The sequence below is a fragment of the Magallana gigas genome, chromosome 5 (assembly GCF_963853765.1).
Source record: "Magallana gigas chromosome 5, xbMagGiga1.1, whole genome shotgun sequence".
Lineage (NCBI taxonomy): Eukaryota > Metazoa > Mollusca > Bivalvia > Ostreida > Ostreidae > Magallana > Magallana gigas.
Window position 1 is genome coordinate 53,595,147 of NC_088857.1, and position 19,850 is coordinate 53,614,996.

A 19,850-nucleotide genomic window follows, 5' to 3' on the forward strand; every position below is an offset into this window, starting at 1 on the left:
TCATTTCTATTAAAATTCCATTCTTTAATATGTCAAAATGTGTTTACAATACAAAAAAAGTCAAATTATTATTTTTGTTTTCTTAACTTCTTAACTTAATGGGATAAAATATTTGACGTTTAAATACAACTAGTAACTTACGGTTGTGTAAACGTTGGATGAAGAAACCGATGATATTGAAGAGGATTGGAAGGCTGAGTGAAGGTTAGATGTAGTAAACAACCCCGAAAAACTGGATAGTGACGAAGTATACAGCAGGCTTGACGTGGAGATTGACGATAATCCAGACAAACTGGATAGAGACGAAGTTGACAGCAGGCTTGAAGTGGACATTGACGATAATCCAGTCAAACTGGATAGAGACGAAGTTGACAGCAGGCTTGAAGTGGACATTGACGATAATCCAGACAAACTGGATAGAGACAAAGTTGACAGCAGGCTTGAGGTGGACATTGACGATATTCCAAACAAACTGGATAGAGACGAAGTTGACTGCAGGCTTGAAGTGGACATTGACGATAATCCAGACAAACTGGATAGAGACGAAGTTGACTGCAGGCTCGAAGTGAACATTGACGATACTCCAGACAAACTGGATAGAGACAAAGTTGACTGCATGCTAGTAGTGGACATTGATGATAATAAAGATAAAGTTGACTGCATGCTTGAAGTGGACATTGACGATACTCCAGACAAACTGGATACGGATAATGTTGACTGCAGGCTTGACGTGGACATAGACGATAATCCAGACAAACTGGATGGAGATAAAGTTAACTGCAAGCTTGAAGTGGACATTGACGATAATCCAGACAAACTGGATACGGATAATGTTGACTGCAGGCTTGAAGTGGACATTGACGATAATCCAGTAAAACTGGATGGAGATAAAGTTAACAGCAGGCTTGAAGTGGACATTGACGATAATCCAGACAAACTGGATGGAGATAAAGTTGACTGCAGGCTTGAAGTGGACATTGACAATAATCCAGAAAAGCTGGATAGGGACAAAGTTGACAGCAGGCTTGACGTGGACATTGACGATAATCCAGACAAACTGGATAAAGATAAAGTTGACTGCAGGCTTGAAGTGGACATTGACGATACTCCAGACAAACTGGATGGAGATAAAGTTGACTGCAGGCTTGAAGTGGACATTGACGATAATCCAGACAAACTGGATAGAGACGAAGTTGACTGCATGTTTAAGGCTGACATTGACGGTAATTCAGACAAACTAAATAGAGACGAAGATGACTGCAGGCTTGAAATCGACATTGTCATTGACGATATCACATGTGGACTAGATAGGAACGAAGTTGGTAGCAGGCTTGAAGTGGACATTGACGATAATCCAGACAAACTGGATACGGATAATGTTGACTGCAGGCTTGAAGTGGACATTGTCATTGACGATATCACCTGTGAACTGGATAGAAACGAAGTTGATAGCAAGCTTGAAGTGGACATTGATGATAATCCAGATAAACTTGTTAGAGTTAAAGTTGACTGCTGGCTTGAAGTCGACATTGTCATTGACGATGACAAAGGTAAAGACGGAGTTGACTGAAAGCTTGAAGTGGACATTGATGATAACTCAGGATCAGTAGATAGAGACAGAGTTGGTTGGATGCTCGATCCATTGCTATCGGTGTAAGGATAAGAACTGCTAGGATACCATGTGGTATCGATACATGGTCCTACTGAGTAGGATCCTCCGGGATAGAATGAACCATAAATGTCTGTGTAATAGGTACAACTGCTGCTAGAGGAGCCAAAATTGTATCCATAGCTGTCTGTTGAATATCCACTCTGACTTGTGCTGAAGGTGTATCCACTGCTATCAGTGTAAAGATAGGAACTGCTAGGATACCATGTGGTATCGGTACATGGTCCTACTGAGTAGGATCCTCCGGGATAGAATGAACCATAAATGTCTGTGTAATAGGTACAACTGCTGCTAGAGGAGCCAAAATTGTATCCATAGCTGTCTGTTGAATATCCACTCTGACTTGTGCTGTAGGTGTAACCATTGCTATCGGTGTTAGGATAGGAACTGCTAGGATACCATGTGGTATCGGTACATGGTCCTACTGAGTAGGATCCTCCGGGATAGAATGAACCATAAATGTCTGTGTAATAGGTACAACTGCTGCTAGAGGAGCCAAAATTGTATCCATAGCTGTCTGTTGAATATCCACTCTGACTTGTGCTGTAGGTGTAACCATTGCTATCGGTGTTAGGATAGGAACTGCTAGGATACCATGTGGTATCGGTACATGGTCCTACTGAGTAGGATCCTCCGGGATAGAATGAACCATAAATGTCTGTGTAATAGGTACAACTGCTGCTAGAGGAGCCAAAATTGTATCCATAGCTGTCTGTTGAATATCCACTCTGACTTGTGCTGTAGGTGTAACCATTGCTATCGGTGTTAGGATAGGAACTGCTAGGATACCATGTGGTATCGGTACATGGTCCTACTGAGTAGGATCCTCCGGGATAGAATGAACCATAAATGTCTGTGTAATAGGTACAACTGCTGCTAGAGGAGCCAAAATTGTATCCATAGCTGTCTGTTGAATATCCACTCTGACTTGTGCTGTAGGTGAATCCATTGCTATCGGTGTTAGGATAGGAACTGCTAGGATACCATGTGGTATCGGTACATGGTCCTACTGAGTAGGATCCTCCGGGATAGAATGAACCATAAACGTCTGTGTAATAGGTACAACTGCTGCTAGAGGAGCCAAAATTGTATCCATAGCTGTCTGTTGAATATCCACTCTGACTTGTGCTGTAGGTGTAACCATTGCTATCGGTGTTAGGATAGGAACTGCTAGGATACCATGTGGTATCGGTACATGGTCCTACTGAGTAGGATCCTCCGGAAAAGTATGAACCATAAATGTCTGTGTAATAGGTACAACTGCTGCTAGAGGAGGCAAAATTGTATCCATAGCTGTCTGTTGAATATCCACTCTGACTTGTGCTGTAGGTGTAACCATTGCTATCGGTGTTAGGATAGGAACTGCTAGGATACCATGTGGTATCGGTACATGGTCCTACTGAGTAGGATCCTCCGGGATAGAATGAACCATAAATGTCTGTGTAATAGGTACAACTGCTGCTAGAGGAGCCAAAATTGTATCCATAGCTGTCTGTTGAATATCCACTCTGACTTGTGCTGTATGTGTAACCATTGCTATCGGTGTTAGGATAGGAACTGCTAGGATACCATGTGGTATCGGTACATGGTCCTACTGAGTAGGATCCTCCGGGATAGAATGAACCATAAACGTCTGTGTAATAGGTACAACTGCTGCTAGAGGAGCCAAAATTGTATCCATAGCTGTCTGTTGAATATCCACTCTGACTTGTGCTGTAGGTATAACCATTGCTATCAATGTTAGGATAGGAACTGCTAGGATACCATGTGGTATCGGTACATGGTCCTACTGAGTAGGATCCTCCGGGAAAGTATGAACCATAAATGTCTGTGTAATAGGTACAACTGCTGCTAGAGGAGCCAAAATTGTATCCATAGCTGTCTGTTGAATATCCACTCTGACTTGTGCTGTAGGTATAACCATTGCTATCAATGTTAGGATAGGAACTGCTAGGATACCATGTGGTATCGGTACATGGTCCTACTGAGTAGGATCCTCCGGGAAAGTATGAACCATAAACGTCTGTGTAATAGGTACAACTGCTGCTAGAGGAGCCAAAATTGTATCCATAGCTGTCTGTTGAATATCCACTCTGACTTGTGCTGTAGGTGTAACCATTGCTATCGGTGTTAGGATAGGAACTGCTAGGATACCATGTGGTATCGGTACATGGTCCTACTGAGTAGGATCCTCCGGGATAGAATGAACCATAAATGTCTGTGTAATAGGTACAACTGCTGCTAGAGGAGCCAAAATTGTATCCATAGCTGTCTGTTGAATATCCACTCTGACTTGTGCTGTAGGTGTAACCATTGCTATCGGTGTTAGGATAGGAACTGCTAGGATACCATGTGGTATCGGTACATGGTCCTTCTGAGTAGGATCCTCCGGGATAGTATGAACCATAAATGTCTGTGTAATAGGTACAACTGCTGCTAGAGGAGCCAAAATTGTATCCATAGCTGTCTGTTGAATATCCACTCTGACTTGTGCTGTAGGTGTAACCATTGCTATCGGTGTTAGGATAGGAACTGCTAGGATACCATGTGGTATCGGTACATGGTCCTACTGAGTAGGATCCTCCGGGATAGAATGAACCATAAATGTCTGTGTAATAGGTACAACTGCTGCTAGAGGAGCCAAAATTGTATCCATAGCTGTCTGTTGAATATCCACTCTGACTTGTGCTGTAGGTGAATCCATTGCTATCGGTGTTAGGATAGGAACTGCTAGGATACCATGTGGTATCGGTACATGGTCCTACTGAGTAGGATCCTCCGGGATAGAATGAACCATAAATGTCTGTGTAATAGGTACAACTGCTGCTAGAGGAGCCAAAATTGTATCCATAGCTGTCTGTTGAATATCCACTCTGACTTGTGCTGTAGGTGTAACCATTGCTATCGGTGTTAGGATAGGAACTGCTAGGATACCATGTGGTATCGGTACATGGTCCTACTGAGTAGGATCCTCCGGGATAGAATGAACCATAAATGTCTGTGTAATAGGTACAACTGCTGCTAGAGGAGCCAAAATTGTATCCATAGCTGTCTGTTGAATATCCACTCTGACTTGTGCTGTAGGTGAATCCATTGCTATCGGTGTTAGGATAGGAACTGCTAGGATACCATGTGGTATCGGTACATGGTCCTACTGAGTAGGATCCTCCGGGATAGAATGAACCATAAACGTCTGTGTAATAGGTACAACTGCTGCTAGAGGAGCCAAAATTGTATCCATAGCTGTCTGTTGAATATCCACTCTGACTTGTGCTGTAGGTGTAACCATTGCTATCGGTGTTAGGATAGGAACTGCTAGGATACCATGTGGTATCGGTACATGGTCCTACTGAGTAGGATCCTCCGGAAAAGTATGAACCATAAATGTCTGTGTAATAGGTACAACTGCTGCTAGAGGAGGCAAAATTGTATCCATAGCTGTCTGTTGAATATCCACTCTGACTTGTGCTGTAGGTGTAACCATTGCTATCGGTGTTAGGATAGGAACTGCTAGGATACCATGTGGTATCGGTACATGGTCCTACTGAGTAGGATCCTCCGGGATAGAATGAACCATAAATGTCTGTGTAATAGGTACAACTGCTGCTAGAGGAGCCAAAATTGTATCCATAGCTGTCTGTTGAATATCCACTCTGACTTGTGCTGTAGGTGTAACCATTGCTATCGGTGTTAGGATAGGAACTGCTAGGATACCATGTGGTATCGGTACATGGTCCTACTGAGTAGGATCCTCCGGGAAAGTATGAACCATAAATGTCTGTGTAATAGGTACAACTGCTGCTAGAGGAGCCAAAATTGTATCCATAGCTGTCTGTTGAATATCCACTCTGACTTGTGCTGTAGGTATAACCATTGCTATCAATGTTAGGATAGGAACTGCTAGGATACCATGTGGTATCGGTACATGGTCCTACTGAGTAGGATCCTCCGGGAAAGTATGAACCATAAATGTCTGTGTAATAGGTACAACTGCTGCTAGAGGAGCCAAAATTGTATCCATAGCTGTCTGTTGAATATCCACTCTGACTTGTGCTGTAGGTGTAACCATTGCTATCAATGTTAGGATAGGAACTGCTAGGATACCATGTGGTATCGGTACATGGTCCTACTGAGTAGGATCCTCCGGAAAAGTATGAACCATAAATGTCTGTGTAATAGGTACAACTGCTGCTAGAGGAGCCAAAATTGTATCCATAGCTGTCTGTTGAATATCCACTCTGACTTGTGCTGTAGGTGTAACCATTGCTATCGGTGTTAGGATAGGAACTGCTAGGATACCATGTGGTATCGGTACATGGTCCTACTGAGTAGGATCCTCCGGGATAGTATGAACCATAAATGTCTGTGTAATAGGTACAACTGCTGCTAGAGGAGCCAAAATTGTATCCATAGCTGTCTGTTGAATATCCACTCTGACTTGTGCTGTAGGTGTAACCATTGCTATCGGTGTTAGGATAGGAACTGCTAGGATACCATGTGGTATCGGTACATGGTCCTACTGAGTAGGATCCTCCGGGATAGAATGAACCATAAATGTCTGTGTAATAGGTACAACTGCTGCTAGAGGAGCCAAAATTGTATCCATAGCTGTCTGTTGAATATCCACTCTGACTTGTGCTGTATGTGTAACCATTGCTATCGGTGTTAGGATAGGAACTGCTAGGATACCATGTGGTATCGGTACATGGTCCTACTGAGTAGGATCCTCCGGGATAGTATGAACCATAAATGTCTGTGTAATAGGTACAACTGCTGCTAGAGGAGCCAAAATTGTATCCATAGCTGTCTGTAGAATATTTACTCTGACCTGTGCTGTATAAGTGCTCGCTAGATTGGATGAAGCTTGAAGAATCCGGATAGATTGAATAGCTACTTTGTAACTGTGCAGTCGCTGGAATTGTTCATGTATATACGTTATTGTTTTGCTTATAGTATTAAATGTTTATAAACTATCTTTGGATTAATAGATTTCTAATAGAATAATATGATTAGTTGCATCGGTAACAGCTAGTTTATATGATTAAAAAACTATCACATAATTGTAGAATGCATTTTATTAATTTTATTCTTTTCTTCTCTAAAGGATCCTTATTATTTTTCAACTTATTATACATTTGCTGTTAATCTCTGGGTATATAGAAAATAATTCAAATTTTCGTTTAATTATTGTTTCATCATTTGCTAAGATATTAAATTCTTTGTCACACTAACTTGTGATTTGAGTTCTAACACATCGGATCAGTAAAAACGAAATTAACAACCACCTTATTTTCTTACATCTTAGAAACGTATAGATGGAACAGGCCTAAAATATGCGTTGTTCTTATAACGTATAATTAAATCGACCGCTATTTCAATCTTGTTTTAAACAATATTCATTATTTTTCGCATTTGGTGTAAAAGCTGCCGTTACTAACAATACACAAAATCTAATTTTTGATGCTCTCTTCCCGTGGTGCAATCCTATGTTATTGAAATCACCAACAATGAGTTGCCCATCCCGTCAAAGTTTATATCTAATTGGTTTTGGTTTTATTTCACTTTCCAAAGTTTGGTCGAAGATCTTTGTAAAGTGTATTTTATTAAATCACTCTGTTATTTAACGAATTTGGAATTTGTATTCGAAGGCATGTTTGTTTCCATGCAACATGTCAACAACATTGTATTCTTAGCATAACCAGTATATGAAAATGCATAGGTATTATTGATAAAAGATGCAACGAAATTTCAGAGATATCAATAAAAAAAAACTCAATCTGAAGTAAATATGAAATTTTAGAAAATTATCACAAATGAAAGAGAATTCTTACTTTGTCTTAGGAAACCCGCAAAAAATAGAATAAACAGGATATCCATCTGCAGAATACAGAAATACATATTTGTTTTTCATTATGTATAAACTTAACTTAAAAACCGGTGATATAATTCATTTTGCAACTTTATTGATTGCGTCACAGTTTTTAAAGCAAAGAAGTGTTTAAAAATGATAGCTGGCAGACGTGATGAGTCATTAAATAACTGAAACCAAACATCGACATAGATTAGCATGGTGATAATGACACAGATTCTAATAAATGTGTAGGCACAGCCACCTGATGCAAGTCATCAGATTCTAGTACCACACAGCCAGTTCTGAATTGTGTGTGCTACTTGTGCCATTTTTTTGAAATTATTTTAATAACCTTTATAACAACTGCGTTTCATATTACGTGTAAATGTCTATATTTTAATTGTACAAACTGTATAATAATTGCAGTTTTCAAAATTCTTATTATCATTATTAAATTTTGCTTATTAAAAAGAAAGTGAACCAAGCCATATAACTTTAATGGAAAGTGATTTTACGGGTAGATTTTCAAAAACACTGCTTGATAACCGGCTGGGGAAGGAAGGAAGCGGTGGGAGGGGTAGGCGGTTAGACACCTTGTCCGTATTCTACATCGCCAGGCATGATACGACAAGGCGCTGTCAAACAACCACATGTCAGGTGGGGACAAACGGAGGCAGCTTGTTTGGAAACAATTTCTAAACACAAAAGTGCTGTCATTATGTGATATACTATTATAAACAGTTCAAGTAACTGTCAATTTCATAGGCCATGTGCGGATTCGGTGTGATGCATAGAGGTGGGGGAATTAATTAAGAGGGATCTCTACAGCAAATAAGTGTGGGAGACTTTTGCTGCATGTATTTGTTACTAATACTAGGCAGTAAACAACAATAATAGGCCTCAAAGAACAATACTCTATTTACAAGATGTTCCATATAACCCCTTATTTGTCAATTAATTTTTTTTAAACATCTCTGTTTTAAAATTCTTATGAAAGTGAAATATTTCAAAGTTTAGAAATGAAAAACAAAATAATCATGAATGATTTTGATTGGAATTCACACAGAAAAATTTCCGAAAAGAGGCCTTCGACCACCCCCCCCCCCCCCCCGGGAAAAAAAATCATCATTTTCTGGACTCGCGCATGTAGGCAGTATATATATTTCTACGCAAAGTATTTGATTTTTTTAAATGTATAATTTTAAGATGTTTAGATATGTTTTATTCCGAAAGAATTCACTTTTCATTCACATTGCTTTATTTTACTCTCTTGCAACATTTCTGATTTCATACTAAATACTCTAGTTTGCATAAAAATTTATATTCTAGTTTGTTGAAACCTTACCTGGTTGAAAAACGATATTTCTCTCACAAAATTTCACAAAGATGAGTTACGACACCGAAACATAATCAAAAGTTTGACATGTGCACTTAGTGATGGTTAATTTCAAGTATGTTCCCTCATGTAAACATTTAGGCACTGAGTGGTAGAAGCAACCGAAATCAATACATTACCAACCTCATTCAAACCAAGGTAAGGTAATATCTGCTATTGTCCTGGTCCATCGACATGTGGCTCTCAGACAGGAGTTGTCAGAACCTGCTGACAAAAACCTTCATTGATCCGTTATCAGTTTAAATGGCATATAAGCAATCTTGCAGCACAATAATGCAAATTCTTTACAGACTTTAAACATAAATGCACCCCATGAAATTTGAGTAATTTAGACCTTTTATTTTTTTTCTTATATTTTGTGGGGTTAATTTTGGATTTTATGGTTTAGGTAGTAATGATTTTTTGGCTATTCATACCTTTTCTTATGCTTTTAATCTCTTCCAAAATAGTTAAAATGTTATTATCTAGAAAAATCATTGAAAATACGATCATTTCGCGTAAAGATGGAAAGATTAATTCTTTGGAAATTAAATTGTACATGTAAAATGCAAAATAAAAAGGAACTATTCGAAAAATTGAAAATAATGAAAATTGTTTGCTTAATTTCTATGTTTGATCTTTTTTCTCTACGTGTCAATGCATGTCATAACATTTCGACATCGCCAAAATCCTTCTTGAATTATTATTATGTCTTTAGAACTATTAAGCATTTTGAAACTATTTAAAATTCACCATTTAAATTGGAATTCTATCCTTCTTTTATTCATGGATCGGTATTCCAAGTATCAGATTGCATCATTGTCTGTGTATTTGCAATCGCTAAAAATAATATAAACCCACATTGAGAAAAAGCAACAAAACATGCCTAACATTACGAGCAGTTTCTTCCGAATTATTTCTGCACAGCATTTATATGCCGTCAGAAATATCGATACTTCTGCAATTGAATCTCCAATCTAATTGAATTTTTTTTATTAAAAATCATATGAATCGGAAACATTAACAAAAAATATTTTTCTGAAGGGAATGAGCGATGGATTGGTACATTTTTCGATACAAATAAAATACTCATATACAAGAAAGTGTTCCACGTTTCATGAAAATAAACTGTTTTATGATAAGTAATTTTGAGAACAAATTGCAAAAATAGTGGTCAACTGATGTACTATTTCTAAACTGGGGGCATTTACACCAAATTGAAATCCATAATATATATTAAGCTTTATATACAAATGTACTGTAAACCAACATTTATTCGCGGCGACCTTATTTCGCGATTTCCTTCCAATAAACTGGTTTGCGACGACTATAATGTTCGCGACCAAGCCTTATCCAGACCCGTATTTTATTATAACAACCATACGATTAAGACTGGTTCACGGCGGGAAATATTCGCGACGATGAGGCTCTCATGAGCCTCGCAAAAATTTCTCGCACGCGAATAAAAGTTGGTTAATTTACAGCATATTGATGTAAAGTTTTAGTTTTGGTCCTTTTTTATGTTCTTGTATTAAAATTCATATTATTTCATATAAATATATATATATATATATATATATATATATATATATATATATATATATATATATATATATATATATATATATATAATTATATATATATATATATATATATATATATATATATATAGTCCTCTGTCATTCGATAACGGATTGAATGAATAATATATAAAACAAACTTCGTCTGAATTTATATTTGATATTTGTCAAAAAACCATGGTCCTTTAAAATTTAAAGACTGGAATCGTTTTAGAATTAAGGGAAAGTAATTATGGATAAGGTTGATAAAATTTTGAGCATGTTTTCACTGAGCGTGAGCATGGTGTAATATTTCTCATTGATTCTCTTTATTCGTGTCCGACTATTCAGACCCAGACCATGACACTTTGTACAATTCCCCAAAGTTACGAGTGCCGGGGTTGGAAAGTATTTTAACAAAGAACATGCATTGTGAGGCAATTATTTGGTTGAAATATTCTCGAAGATATGTTACGACATTAAATCATTCAATCAATAAATATATTGTTTTACCTAAGATGGCTTGGTATCTTAGGTAAACGTGCAACATAGAATAGATTTACTGTAATGATTGTTTCAATGCCCTTAAGGTGTAAACTTGACGGTGTTCATTAAATGAAGCTTTTCTAACGCCAACACTCTTGCTAAATAAACGCTGTTATAATGTTTTATAAAGATTTTATCATTGATAACCAATAATTTGGTATGCTGAGTGAACACGTGCAAAAATCTCTGCGCCAATTTCTAGAGCAGCGGAGGCACTCATTAAATTTTGATTTGCTTTGAACGAACGGCTAATCAATATTTAATTATGAGGTGAAATCGTATGAAACTAGATCCATGTATTATCAAAAATTAGGTATGAGAAGGGGTTTAAACTATTGAATAAAAAACGTATAATTTCTAAAGTCGATCATAAAATTCCATACATTTCAAATATGTCCATGTATAATGCAAAGCAACATAAAGGAACATTTAAACTGCAATAGTTCTAAGGGCGAATAAGAATGGTCCCCAATCCCATTTCCCTGACGTTAACAATTAACGGGGTCACATCGTTCCACCCTTGGAGTGTATAGAACGCCAACAGGACTCTATTATCCTGTGATTCTTTAATCATGTTTATCGTTGCCCGTGGTGTCATTTCTTATTTTAGTACTTACTTTCCTTGCCCGCGTAATGTTAATTCTGGTTTTTCCAGAATTGACATTCAATGCTGAATATATATATTAACCTGACGCCGCCATAGATGTACAGGGGTTCAGGGTTAGCCTGTGAAGTGAACAGTGTCGGGGGTATCCATGTATCAATTCATTACGTATCTACGTGTGTTGCCCAAACACTGATATTAAAAACATTTGTTGATTGGTAATTAGACTGTTATTTATCACATATATTTCAATATTACAATCGATTTCAATCAGGTGGTAAAATTTCTCTTCTGGATGAAAAGTTTTACGCCTGTCATTGAACAATAGCATTGCAAAAGATAACGCCCACCGATCCCGAAGAAAACGATTGACTGTGTTCACCCACCGGAACGTGTTCAATACACAAACTCAATACAAAATTCGATTTACGTCTCAATGTCCTAATTGCACCCAAAATCCCGTCATCCACGTGACCGATCGAGATGATCTCCCCTTGAAGAAAAGATTAAGACTTCGATATTTTCTGTTATTACTTTTCTGGTTGATTAAAAATTAAAAAAAAAAAGACGTGTGTGTATCATGTAAGACACTTAGTCTAGACATTTAATTTCAATAAACTAACAGGTAGTTACTTAATATATATTATAGGAATTTTGTTTTATTCAGTATTCCTTCAAAATGTTTATAAGAAGTATCCGTTGATTCGAGTTATATTTCATTTCAAAATTCTCTCTCTCTCTCTCTCTCTCTCTCCATCTCTCTCTCTCTCTCTCTCTCTCTCTCTCTCTCTCGTAATGGCTACAAAAGCTTGTTTTAAAATTGCAAGTTTTACGTTAATCACCTCTTTTACTCAAATGTAAAATATTTGCTTTGCCCAAACTGCATTGTCTAAAAATAAAATGTACGACTTTGAATTTTACTTTTGCCAAGATTTTTCATTATTTTAAAGGGAATCAGTTTTTTCTTAATTTGATCAAATTGAATGAGACATATCCATTCATCAGCAACAAATTAAGAAAGCGCAATTACACATTAATTCAAAAATGACTTATGGGAAAAGATATAATGTCCGGGTAGCGCTGTGGTAAGCGCATTCGCATCTCACCGATGCGATCCGAGTACGATCCATGTGATCAGTAGTGGTTGTACGTGAGAGGGTATGGTGGTCACCCACTTCATTGTACGTTACAGTGGGTGAACACAGTCAATCGTTTTTGCTTTCTTCGGGATCGTTGGGCGATGCAATGCAATGCTATTGTTCAATGAAAGGCGTAAAACTTTTCATCCAGAAGAGAAATTTTACCATCTGTTTGAAATCGATTGTACGGTTACGTATTGTCAACAATGATAGCCTTTGATTTTTAACTAAAATATCAATTATTTCTAAATAACGGCTATTTTAGGTACATTTGTCTTTCTATATACCATCATTTGCCAATGTTATAAACAATTCACAATATTACCTGTCACTAGTGACGTGTCTATCGGTAACCTTTGTGTAACGTTTGTAACCAAACAATAATTGTAATTGTCGATTAATTTAAACTTGAAATGCTGCTTTTGCATTCGTTTGCCAATAAAACAATATGAATGTGGGTCTGTGAGGTACAAGGTACAATTCACCAGTCTAGATGAATTGCAGGCACGTAGCATCGTTTTTGAAAGGGGGGGGGGGGGCAGACTCATCCAAAAAATCTTGACAAGCAAAAAATAGTCCCAAAAAAGTGGGGGGGGGGGGGTCCAACTCTATGATAATTCAATTTTTTATGTGGTAATTTAAAAAAATTACTTACTGCGAGAAAAAGTGGGGGGGGGGGGGCAGCCCCCACCCCCCCACCCCCCCCCCCCCCGGTCCCCCTGATGCTACGTGCCTGAATTGAACATTTCGGCGTTGTGGCAGAGGTTTTTTCCTTGGAAAAATGGGCCAAGGTATATAGTTACAATTTTAAATATGGATATTAACATAACGACCTTGTATGTTAAAATAGATATCTTCCATGTTTACCTATTACTCGTATGCTGACATAAAGTAGTTGATTTAATCACAATTTGATATTAAATAAATCGAATATCTACAGAATCATATCGCATGCTGACGTCGATAAGTCGCATTTCATGATTATGTTTGATGTCAGAAGCTGTCGTAAAGGCATTGTTCTTATTTTAAAAATGTATCACAATACTATTAAATATATATACTTGTACATCACAAGAATTTAGAATATAAGTTACAAGAATGATCGAATACTGATTAATGCATCCTTTTGATACGTAATATATTGCTTGGTAAATTCATAAAACATTCAAATCTTGTGAGCACCCTCTACCATTGTATTTTTTATAAGAAGAACAAGAATAACAGGACGGTATTTTGAAATAGATATATTAGAATAAATAAATTTAGAACTTGACAGTATTTTGCATTTGTAAAAGTCTGATAACAGTAAAAGAGACATGAGCATAAAATCATGGACATATTCAAATTGTCAAGATGTTTTAAAAAGACAAGAGAATATGGGTACAAGTTTTTTGAAAATTGTTAATTTTATACATGTACGAAGTAACAGCATGAGCACTGCCAAAATAATATTTTCACTCATCTTGTGCGTAAAGTGTTTAAATTATAAACAGCCTAGTAAACATTAGACTTGAATATCCACTTTTCAAGTGTGAATCTACAAGTAATTATTTCATTAGTTTGAATTTCATGCACAAATTTTTAAATACACATTTAATTCTCTTTGTTTAATCACTTTAAAAAGGAAGTGGTTTGTGGCAAAATTAGTGTGGTCCATAAAAATAAACTATTTTTTAATATAAAAGTAATCTTGATTATCAGCATTTATAAATCAAAAAGAGTAACAGTTTTAATAATGTTTCTTCGGTTGTCTAATTATCTACTCTGTTGCTCTTTAGATGTATGAAAATTGGGATATTTGAAAACTTATCATAAAATAGTGATAAAAAACATTTATTTTTCAGTGAATTATCAAACTAAAAATTCTTTCAAAATAAAAGTCGATTACAAAATTTGCAGTGCATTGTTGTTCTGTTTACGTAATAGAATGCTAGTATACAGGAGTAGTGCAAACATCTTCGATTTAAATCTCATTATGTGCTTACCAGACAATTTGCAGGTACATGTATGTTGCATAAATTGTTCACTAAAGATATATATCTGTCGATATATCTATCAACCGCAGTCATAACTCAGAGATCTTGAATTTCGGCTGAATAATTATATATAGAGAACCATTTGGGTACAAAAATATTTTGATTCGATATACCAATTACTATATGGATTAACAAAATTCGGTAAATCATTTTTTTTTTTTGGTTCAGTGAATACATCGGTATTATATGGCTTCGTTACGGATCGGCAGAGAACGTGTAGGGCTGGAATTCTTTGTCCTTTCTAAAAATATCGTTACTCATTTTTATTGCTGAAATAAATCAGTAGACTTGCATTGCTCACTTCATTAAAAAGTGAATTTCAACAATTAATGCTTTCGAACTGCCGCTTTCCATTTTCATGTCATCTATTATATTACTCGATGGTTTGGATGGGGTGGATGCTTTGAGTATTTATTTATTTATTTGGTATGATAATTGTTTATTAAAGTTTCTGGGTTTTTCATCTTCCATACCGGTAAAAAAAAAGTACGAGACATCTACATTTTTTTTTTTAGATCGGGAGCTACAGACCTGCAACTATAAAGGCCTTTAGTAATTTGCACGTGAGCACTTTACAACACATTGCGATCGGAAAATTTTAGTTTCGCACGAGCTCTCGCATACGTTTCACGATGCATCGCATTATTGCATGCGTTCAATCGTCCGATCATCAGATCACTAGTGCGATCATATCGCATTATCTTACAACAATCGCTTTCATTGTACAACAGTCGCATATATAGACGCAAGATATGTTTGCGTCGCACAACGGACGCTTTAGATCGTGCGAAGTTCGTACGAATACATTTTCTTAAGCGATTATTTCAGCAACAGTTTACGATCCAAATCTAAATTTTTCGGTCGCACAAATATTTTGTCGTTTCTCCTCGTGTGGCAATTGTGAAAGGGCCTTAACAAAGTGGAATACGTTGCGTTGTTTTTAACTTCACTATGTTAATAATTGTATTTTCCCCGCGAACATTTAACATCGTGGACATTGTTCATATGTTCATTTCACATGGGATGAAACTTTACTGGTGGGTTCTTTAAAACTTAGATTAACAATGGAGTGGATAGAGAATGTACTTACTGACTTCGCAATCATCCCTGACATTAAGGAAAGATAGTTTCCATGTTAACTGTAATACGCGTTCGTTGGGAACCTTGTTTATGGATTGGCACTAGGATATTTTATGTATCTTTATTTAAAACCGAACAAAAGAATTTATAAAGAAAGTTAATACTGCCTTTAATTATCATTATCATGATTATAGCTTTAAAACCAGTATTAACGTATATATACGAAACTGATGAACACGTGAGATGGCTCTATATTATAAATAAGGTATTACTTAAGATACTCACAGTGACTGTATTCTTTATCATCGGTGAAATAAGCTTATAATGCTTTATTTAATGAATAATGAATCATTCTTTGAGAATTATGAGGTGATCAAATCAAAATAGCCCGAGGAGGTTTATGATAGAGGGCTTTATTTGATTTGATCACCCTGACTTAAAATTAGAAGTTGAAGTCACCTTATAATATTCAAAGAATGATTCATGAATTCTTTGAATATGAATATTATATATAAATATAAGAAACAGGCACGTTGCATCGGGGTGAGAGAGGGGGATGCAGCCCCCCCCCCCCCAACTTTTTCTCGCTGGAAATTTTTTTTTTTGTAATGGACGTGTCTATATACTGGCAAAAAAGTGAATAACAGTGAAGTTTGCACCTCACTTTTTAGTAAATAATTGAAGGATATTAACAGTAAAATTAGAAATTGAAGTTATATGAACATGTACCACAGGGGCCAAGCCCGTTTTAACATTAATTTCAATGTAACCATAAATAGGTCTACATTGAAATTAATGTTAAAACGGGCTTCACCCCTGTGACATGTACAGAACGTTTTCAAAAACGATTTATGCCTAGGTAGAAAGGAATCATTCTTAGGATATTATGAGGGGATCAAATACCGGTTGGTTTGAACAAATCATATAAAGTCCAAATTGAGGGCTTTATGAACGTAGGGCTTTATTTGATTTGATCACCCCAACCTTATTTGATCCCCTCATAATATTCAAAGAATCGTTCCTTATTACTTATATTTTATAATATACAGCAAATGTACGATCGAAAATTCAAATAGTCATTGGTGAAATGTACTGGACTACACATTACAAAATTAATCGATTCGTTATGTAGTGTTACAACGCACAAAGACACTGGAAATTGTAAACATTTATAAATGATGCTAATCAAGTCCATTTTGTTTTCAAGATAACAAATTTTTACAAGATTATCAAACATCATAATATACATATTATCCATGTATTAAAATGTGTTATATGAAGAACTGGGTACGGTAAACAGCAAAATTGGCCCTGTTTTCAAAATAAATGAAATTTTAAGTGAAATATTTGGAAAATTAGCCGGTTTCAAATCAGTTTAATTTTTTAAAATATCTTGTACGGTTTCCATATAATAGTTATCTAAACATAGCATTGTTTATAGCTATTCAGTTAACCAATAACGTCATGACGTCATGAAATGTATTGATAACGTTCCTCAAATAATAATTACAGAAAGGGTGTGCTGGTATGTAATGTAAATAAAGACATATTTTATACATTATTTATTTGCCTTTTGCTTTAAGAAATTAATTATGTTTCATGTTATATAAATTTATACATCATCATCATAATAGTTTGCATTCTCTCACCAGAGGCTGTGTTACGCAACTTTCGCTTGCATCTCTGTCAACGCCCAATGTACAAAAAGAATAATATACAAACTGAGACGATGGGCAAAATGTATTTGAAATCAATGTAGTTTATTTTTTCATCTAAAAGCATGATAATAAACAAATCAATTTAAATGTTTAATGCATGCGAACATCTCTCTTACAAAGTTACTGTAATAACTTTTTAGCCGAGGTAAAAATTAAAATCTGCATGATTACATAGTTAAGAGAGCAATTTTTGACCGCTCCCGATTCATTGGTGGTTTAATAGAAATCAGCGGCAGTGTCAACTCCTATAATCTTAAAAACTTGCCCACAATGTCTTTGCCGTTTCTTGTCCTCTCTTTAAGATGATAAGACAGGAAAATGAAAACAGCAATACCATGTGCTTGCCATCCTTGTTTTGAGCATGTGACATATTATTTCTCCAGTGTTGACAGAAGTGAGAGCTGTACAAATAATAGGTTTTCAAAAAGCTTGCTCGACTTAACAAAATAACTCAAGGCCAGCCGTATCTAATGACATGAATTTTAATTTTCGCTGTTGTTCATAAATTCATAAACGGAACTTGCAGATTTAAGTAGAAAATTCAGTCTTTTTCTTCGATCTATAGCTTGAGCATGTATGTGTCTATTATTTGAAATTAATTTATTTCATTTTTTCAAATGATTTTGAAATGTACATGTATCAAATAATTGCATGTAAGCTTAAAAGATACAGCAGTTAAATTGTATTTGTTATATAAAGATGGAAAATCAAAGGCCTTTTTGTCATTTCCAACCATAGGAAAGTAAGGTTTTTGTTTTTCATATATTTATAAAGCTGCAAAAAGCTGTATTCTCTTGATCCCGATAACAGACTCGAATTTTAGGGCTTTAATACCGAGAAATCAGAGGAGTACCGTGTTTTGTTTTATATATTTCAAACATCATTTGTACCTGAAGATTACCGACTTGTTTTTTTTTTTCCCAATCAAGCTTCGCTTATTTTAAATAATCAACGAAAATTCCTAACAAAAATCCGGAAATCATTTAAACTTTTTACAATCTTGCGCAAAAATCCCGAGAGTTCCGAATGTCAATAAATAAATTGTAAATGTTAAAGGGAGTAAAAAACGTTGATGAAGAAGTGTTGAATTCGAATGAAATTTTTAGATTAAATTATAAGAAAGTAATGCAGCTTCATTAATTTTCTCCAAAATCGTTTCAGAGCGATTCTGCAATTTTTTGCTACATTACGGATATCTGGGAAGATAAGCTTTTAAGTGTGGTGAAGGCCTGTCTCGAAACACAGTTAGATTATCTAAGCAGAGTGTAGTGAAATAAATAGCATACTTTTAGGCTTAAAGCTGGGTTATGTAAATGTCAACAACATGGTGTGTCGATGTATCTATATGGTAAATGTCCGATATCATATGCAAAGTTCAACCCGTGCACGCACGGGTCAAAGTCTGGTATATATTATACTTTAGATTGAATGTTTTAGAAGAAATATGAATGAAATCGATCAATTGATTAAAAATCGGGACACACGCCTGTTCGGCGATGAAATTCCTCCAGTAAATATTCCAGCGACATGAATATATATTTGACAATGTATTAATCTGAACTGTTATTGTTTGTTAATAATGATAATCCAACACCAATTATTACATACAGTCTACTGTAATAGATAGTTTAGATCTATCATGAAATAATTAACGCAAGTATTAATAAGACATCCATGAACGATGTAAAAAGTTATTTAATGTATTTTCTAGAATGAAAGTTGTCATTTAAAAAACTAAACACAGCTAGACCTATCATTAGTGTTTAATCCCTACATTCTTACGCAAAATGTATTTTTTTATAGTACTGTAGAATTGAATTTTACCTTGTAATACTTTCTTCAGCCAAGTTTCAAAAACTGGTTTGGAGGTTTTGTGTGTATTTAATTATGTGTATTTATTTATCTATATGTGTCCATGCTTTATCCATACTTCCCATATTTGTGTTTACTTGTCGTATGGAGTTTTTTCCGTTTTGATTATCACCCGTCCGGGTTAGGCGCGCCCGGGTCTATAGTACCATACCAGGATTTGTTGTTTTTTAAGTACTTTGAATATTATGTGGTGATACTTTTGGTCGGGTGATCAAATTTAATAAACCCCGAAGGGCTTTATGATAGATTTAATCACGACTCGACCGTAATTATCACCTTATAATATTCAAAGAATGGTTTCCTTTAAATTATATTTATATAATTTTCAGGAATTGTATGATTAAAAATTTGAATGTAGATAAGCCAAACCCCGCTTGCGCCCCAACAATACATCCTTTGAC

At 35.7% G+C, this 19,850-nt stretch overlaps 1 protein-coding gene across 3 annotated transcripts in view; it reads right to left on the minus strand.

The window, feature by feature from the left end:
• Positions 1-9,147, minus strand: part of LOC105345749 (streptococcal hemagglutinin) — a 30,468-nt gene extending 21,321 nt beyond the window's left edge. Inside the window, exons 1-6 of one of the 3 annotated variants that reach the window (XM_066083542.1) lie at positions 9,040-9,147; positions 7,501-7,546; positions 4,874-6,581; positions 3,704-4,678; positions 2,729-3,118; positions 142-2,533 (exon numbers count right to left, since the gene is read on the minus strand). In XM_066083542.1, coding sequence (XP_065939614.1) covers positions 142-2,533; positions 2,729-3,118; positions 3,704-4,678; positions 4,874-6,581; positions 7,501-7,546 — 5,511 coding nt within the window. In that variant the 5' untranslated portion in view covers positions 9,040-9,147. The other 2 variants (XM_066083541.1, XM_066083543.1) reach the window with 2 other exon arrangements.
• Positions 9,148-19,850: the final 10,703 nt, after the last annotated feature.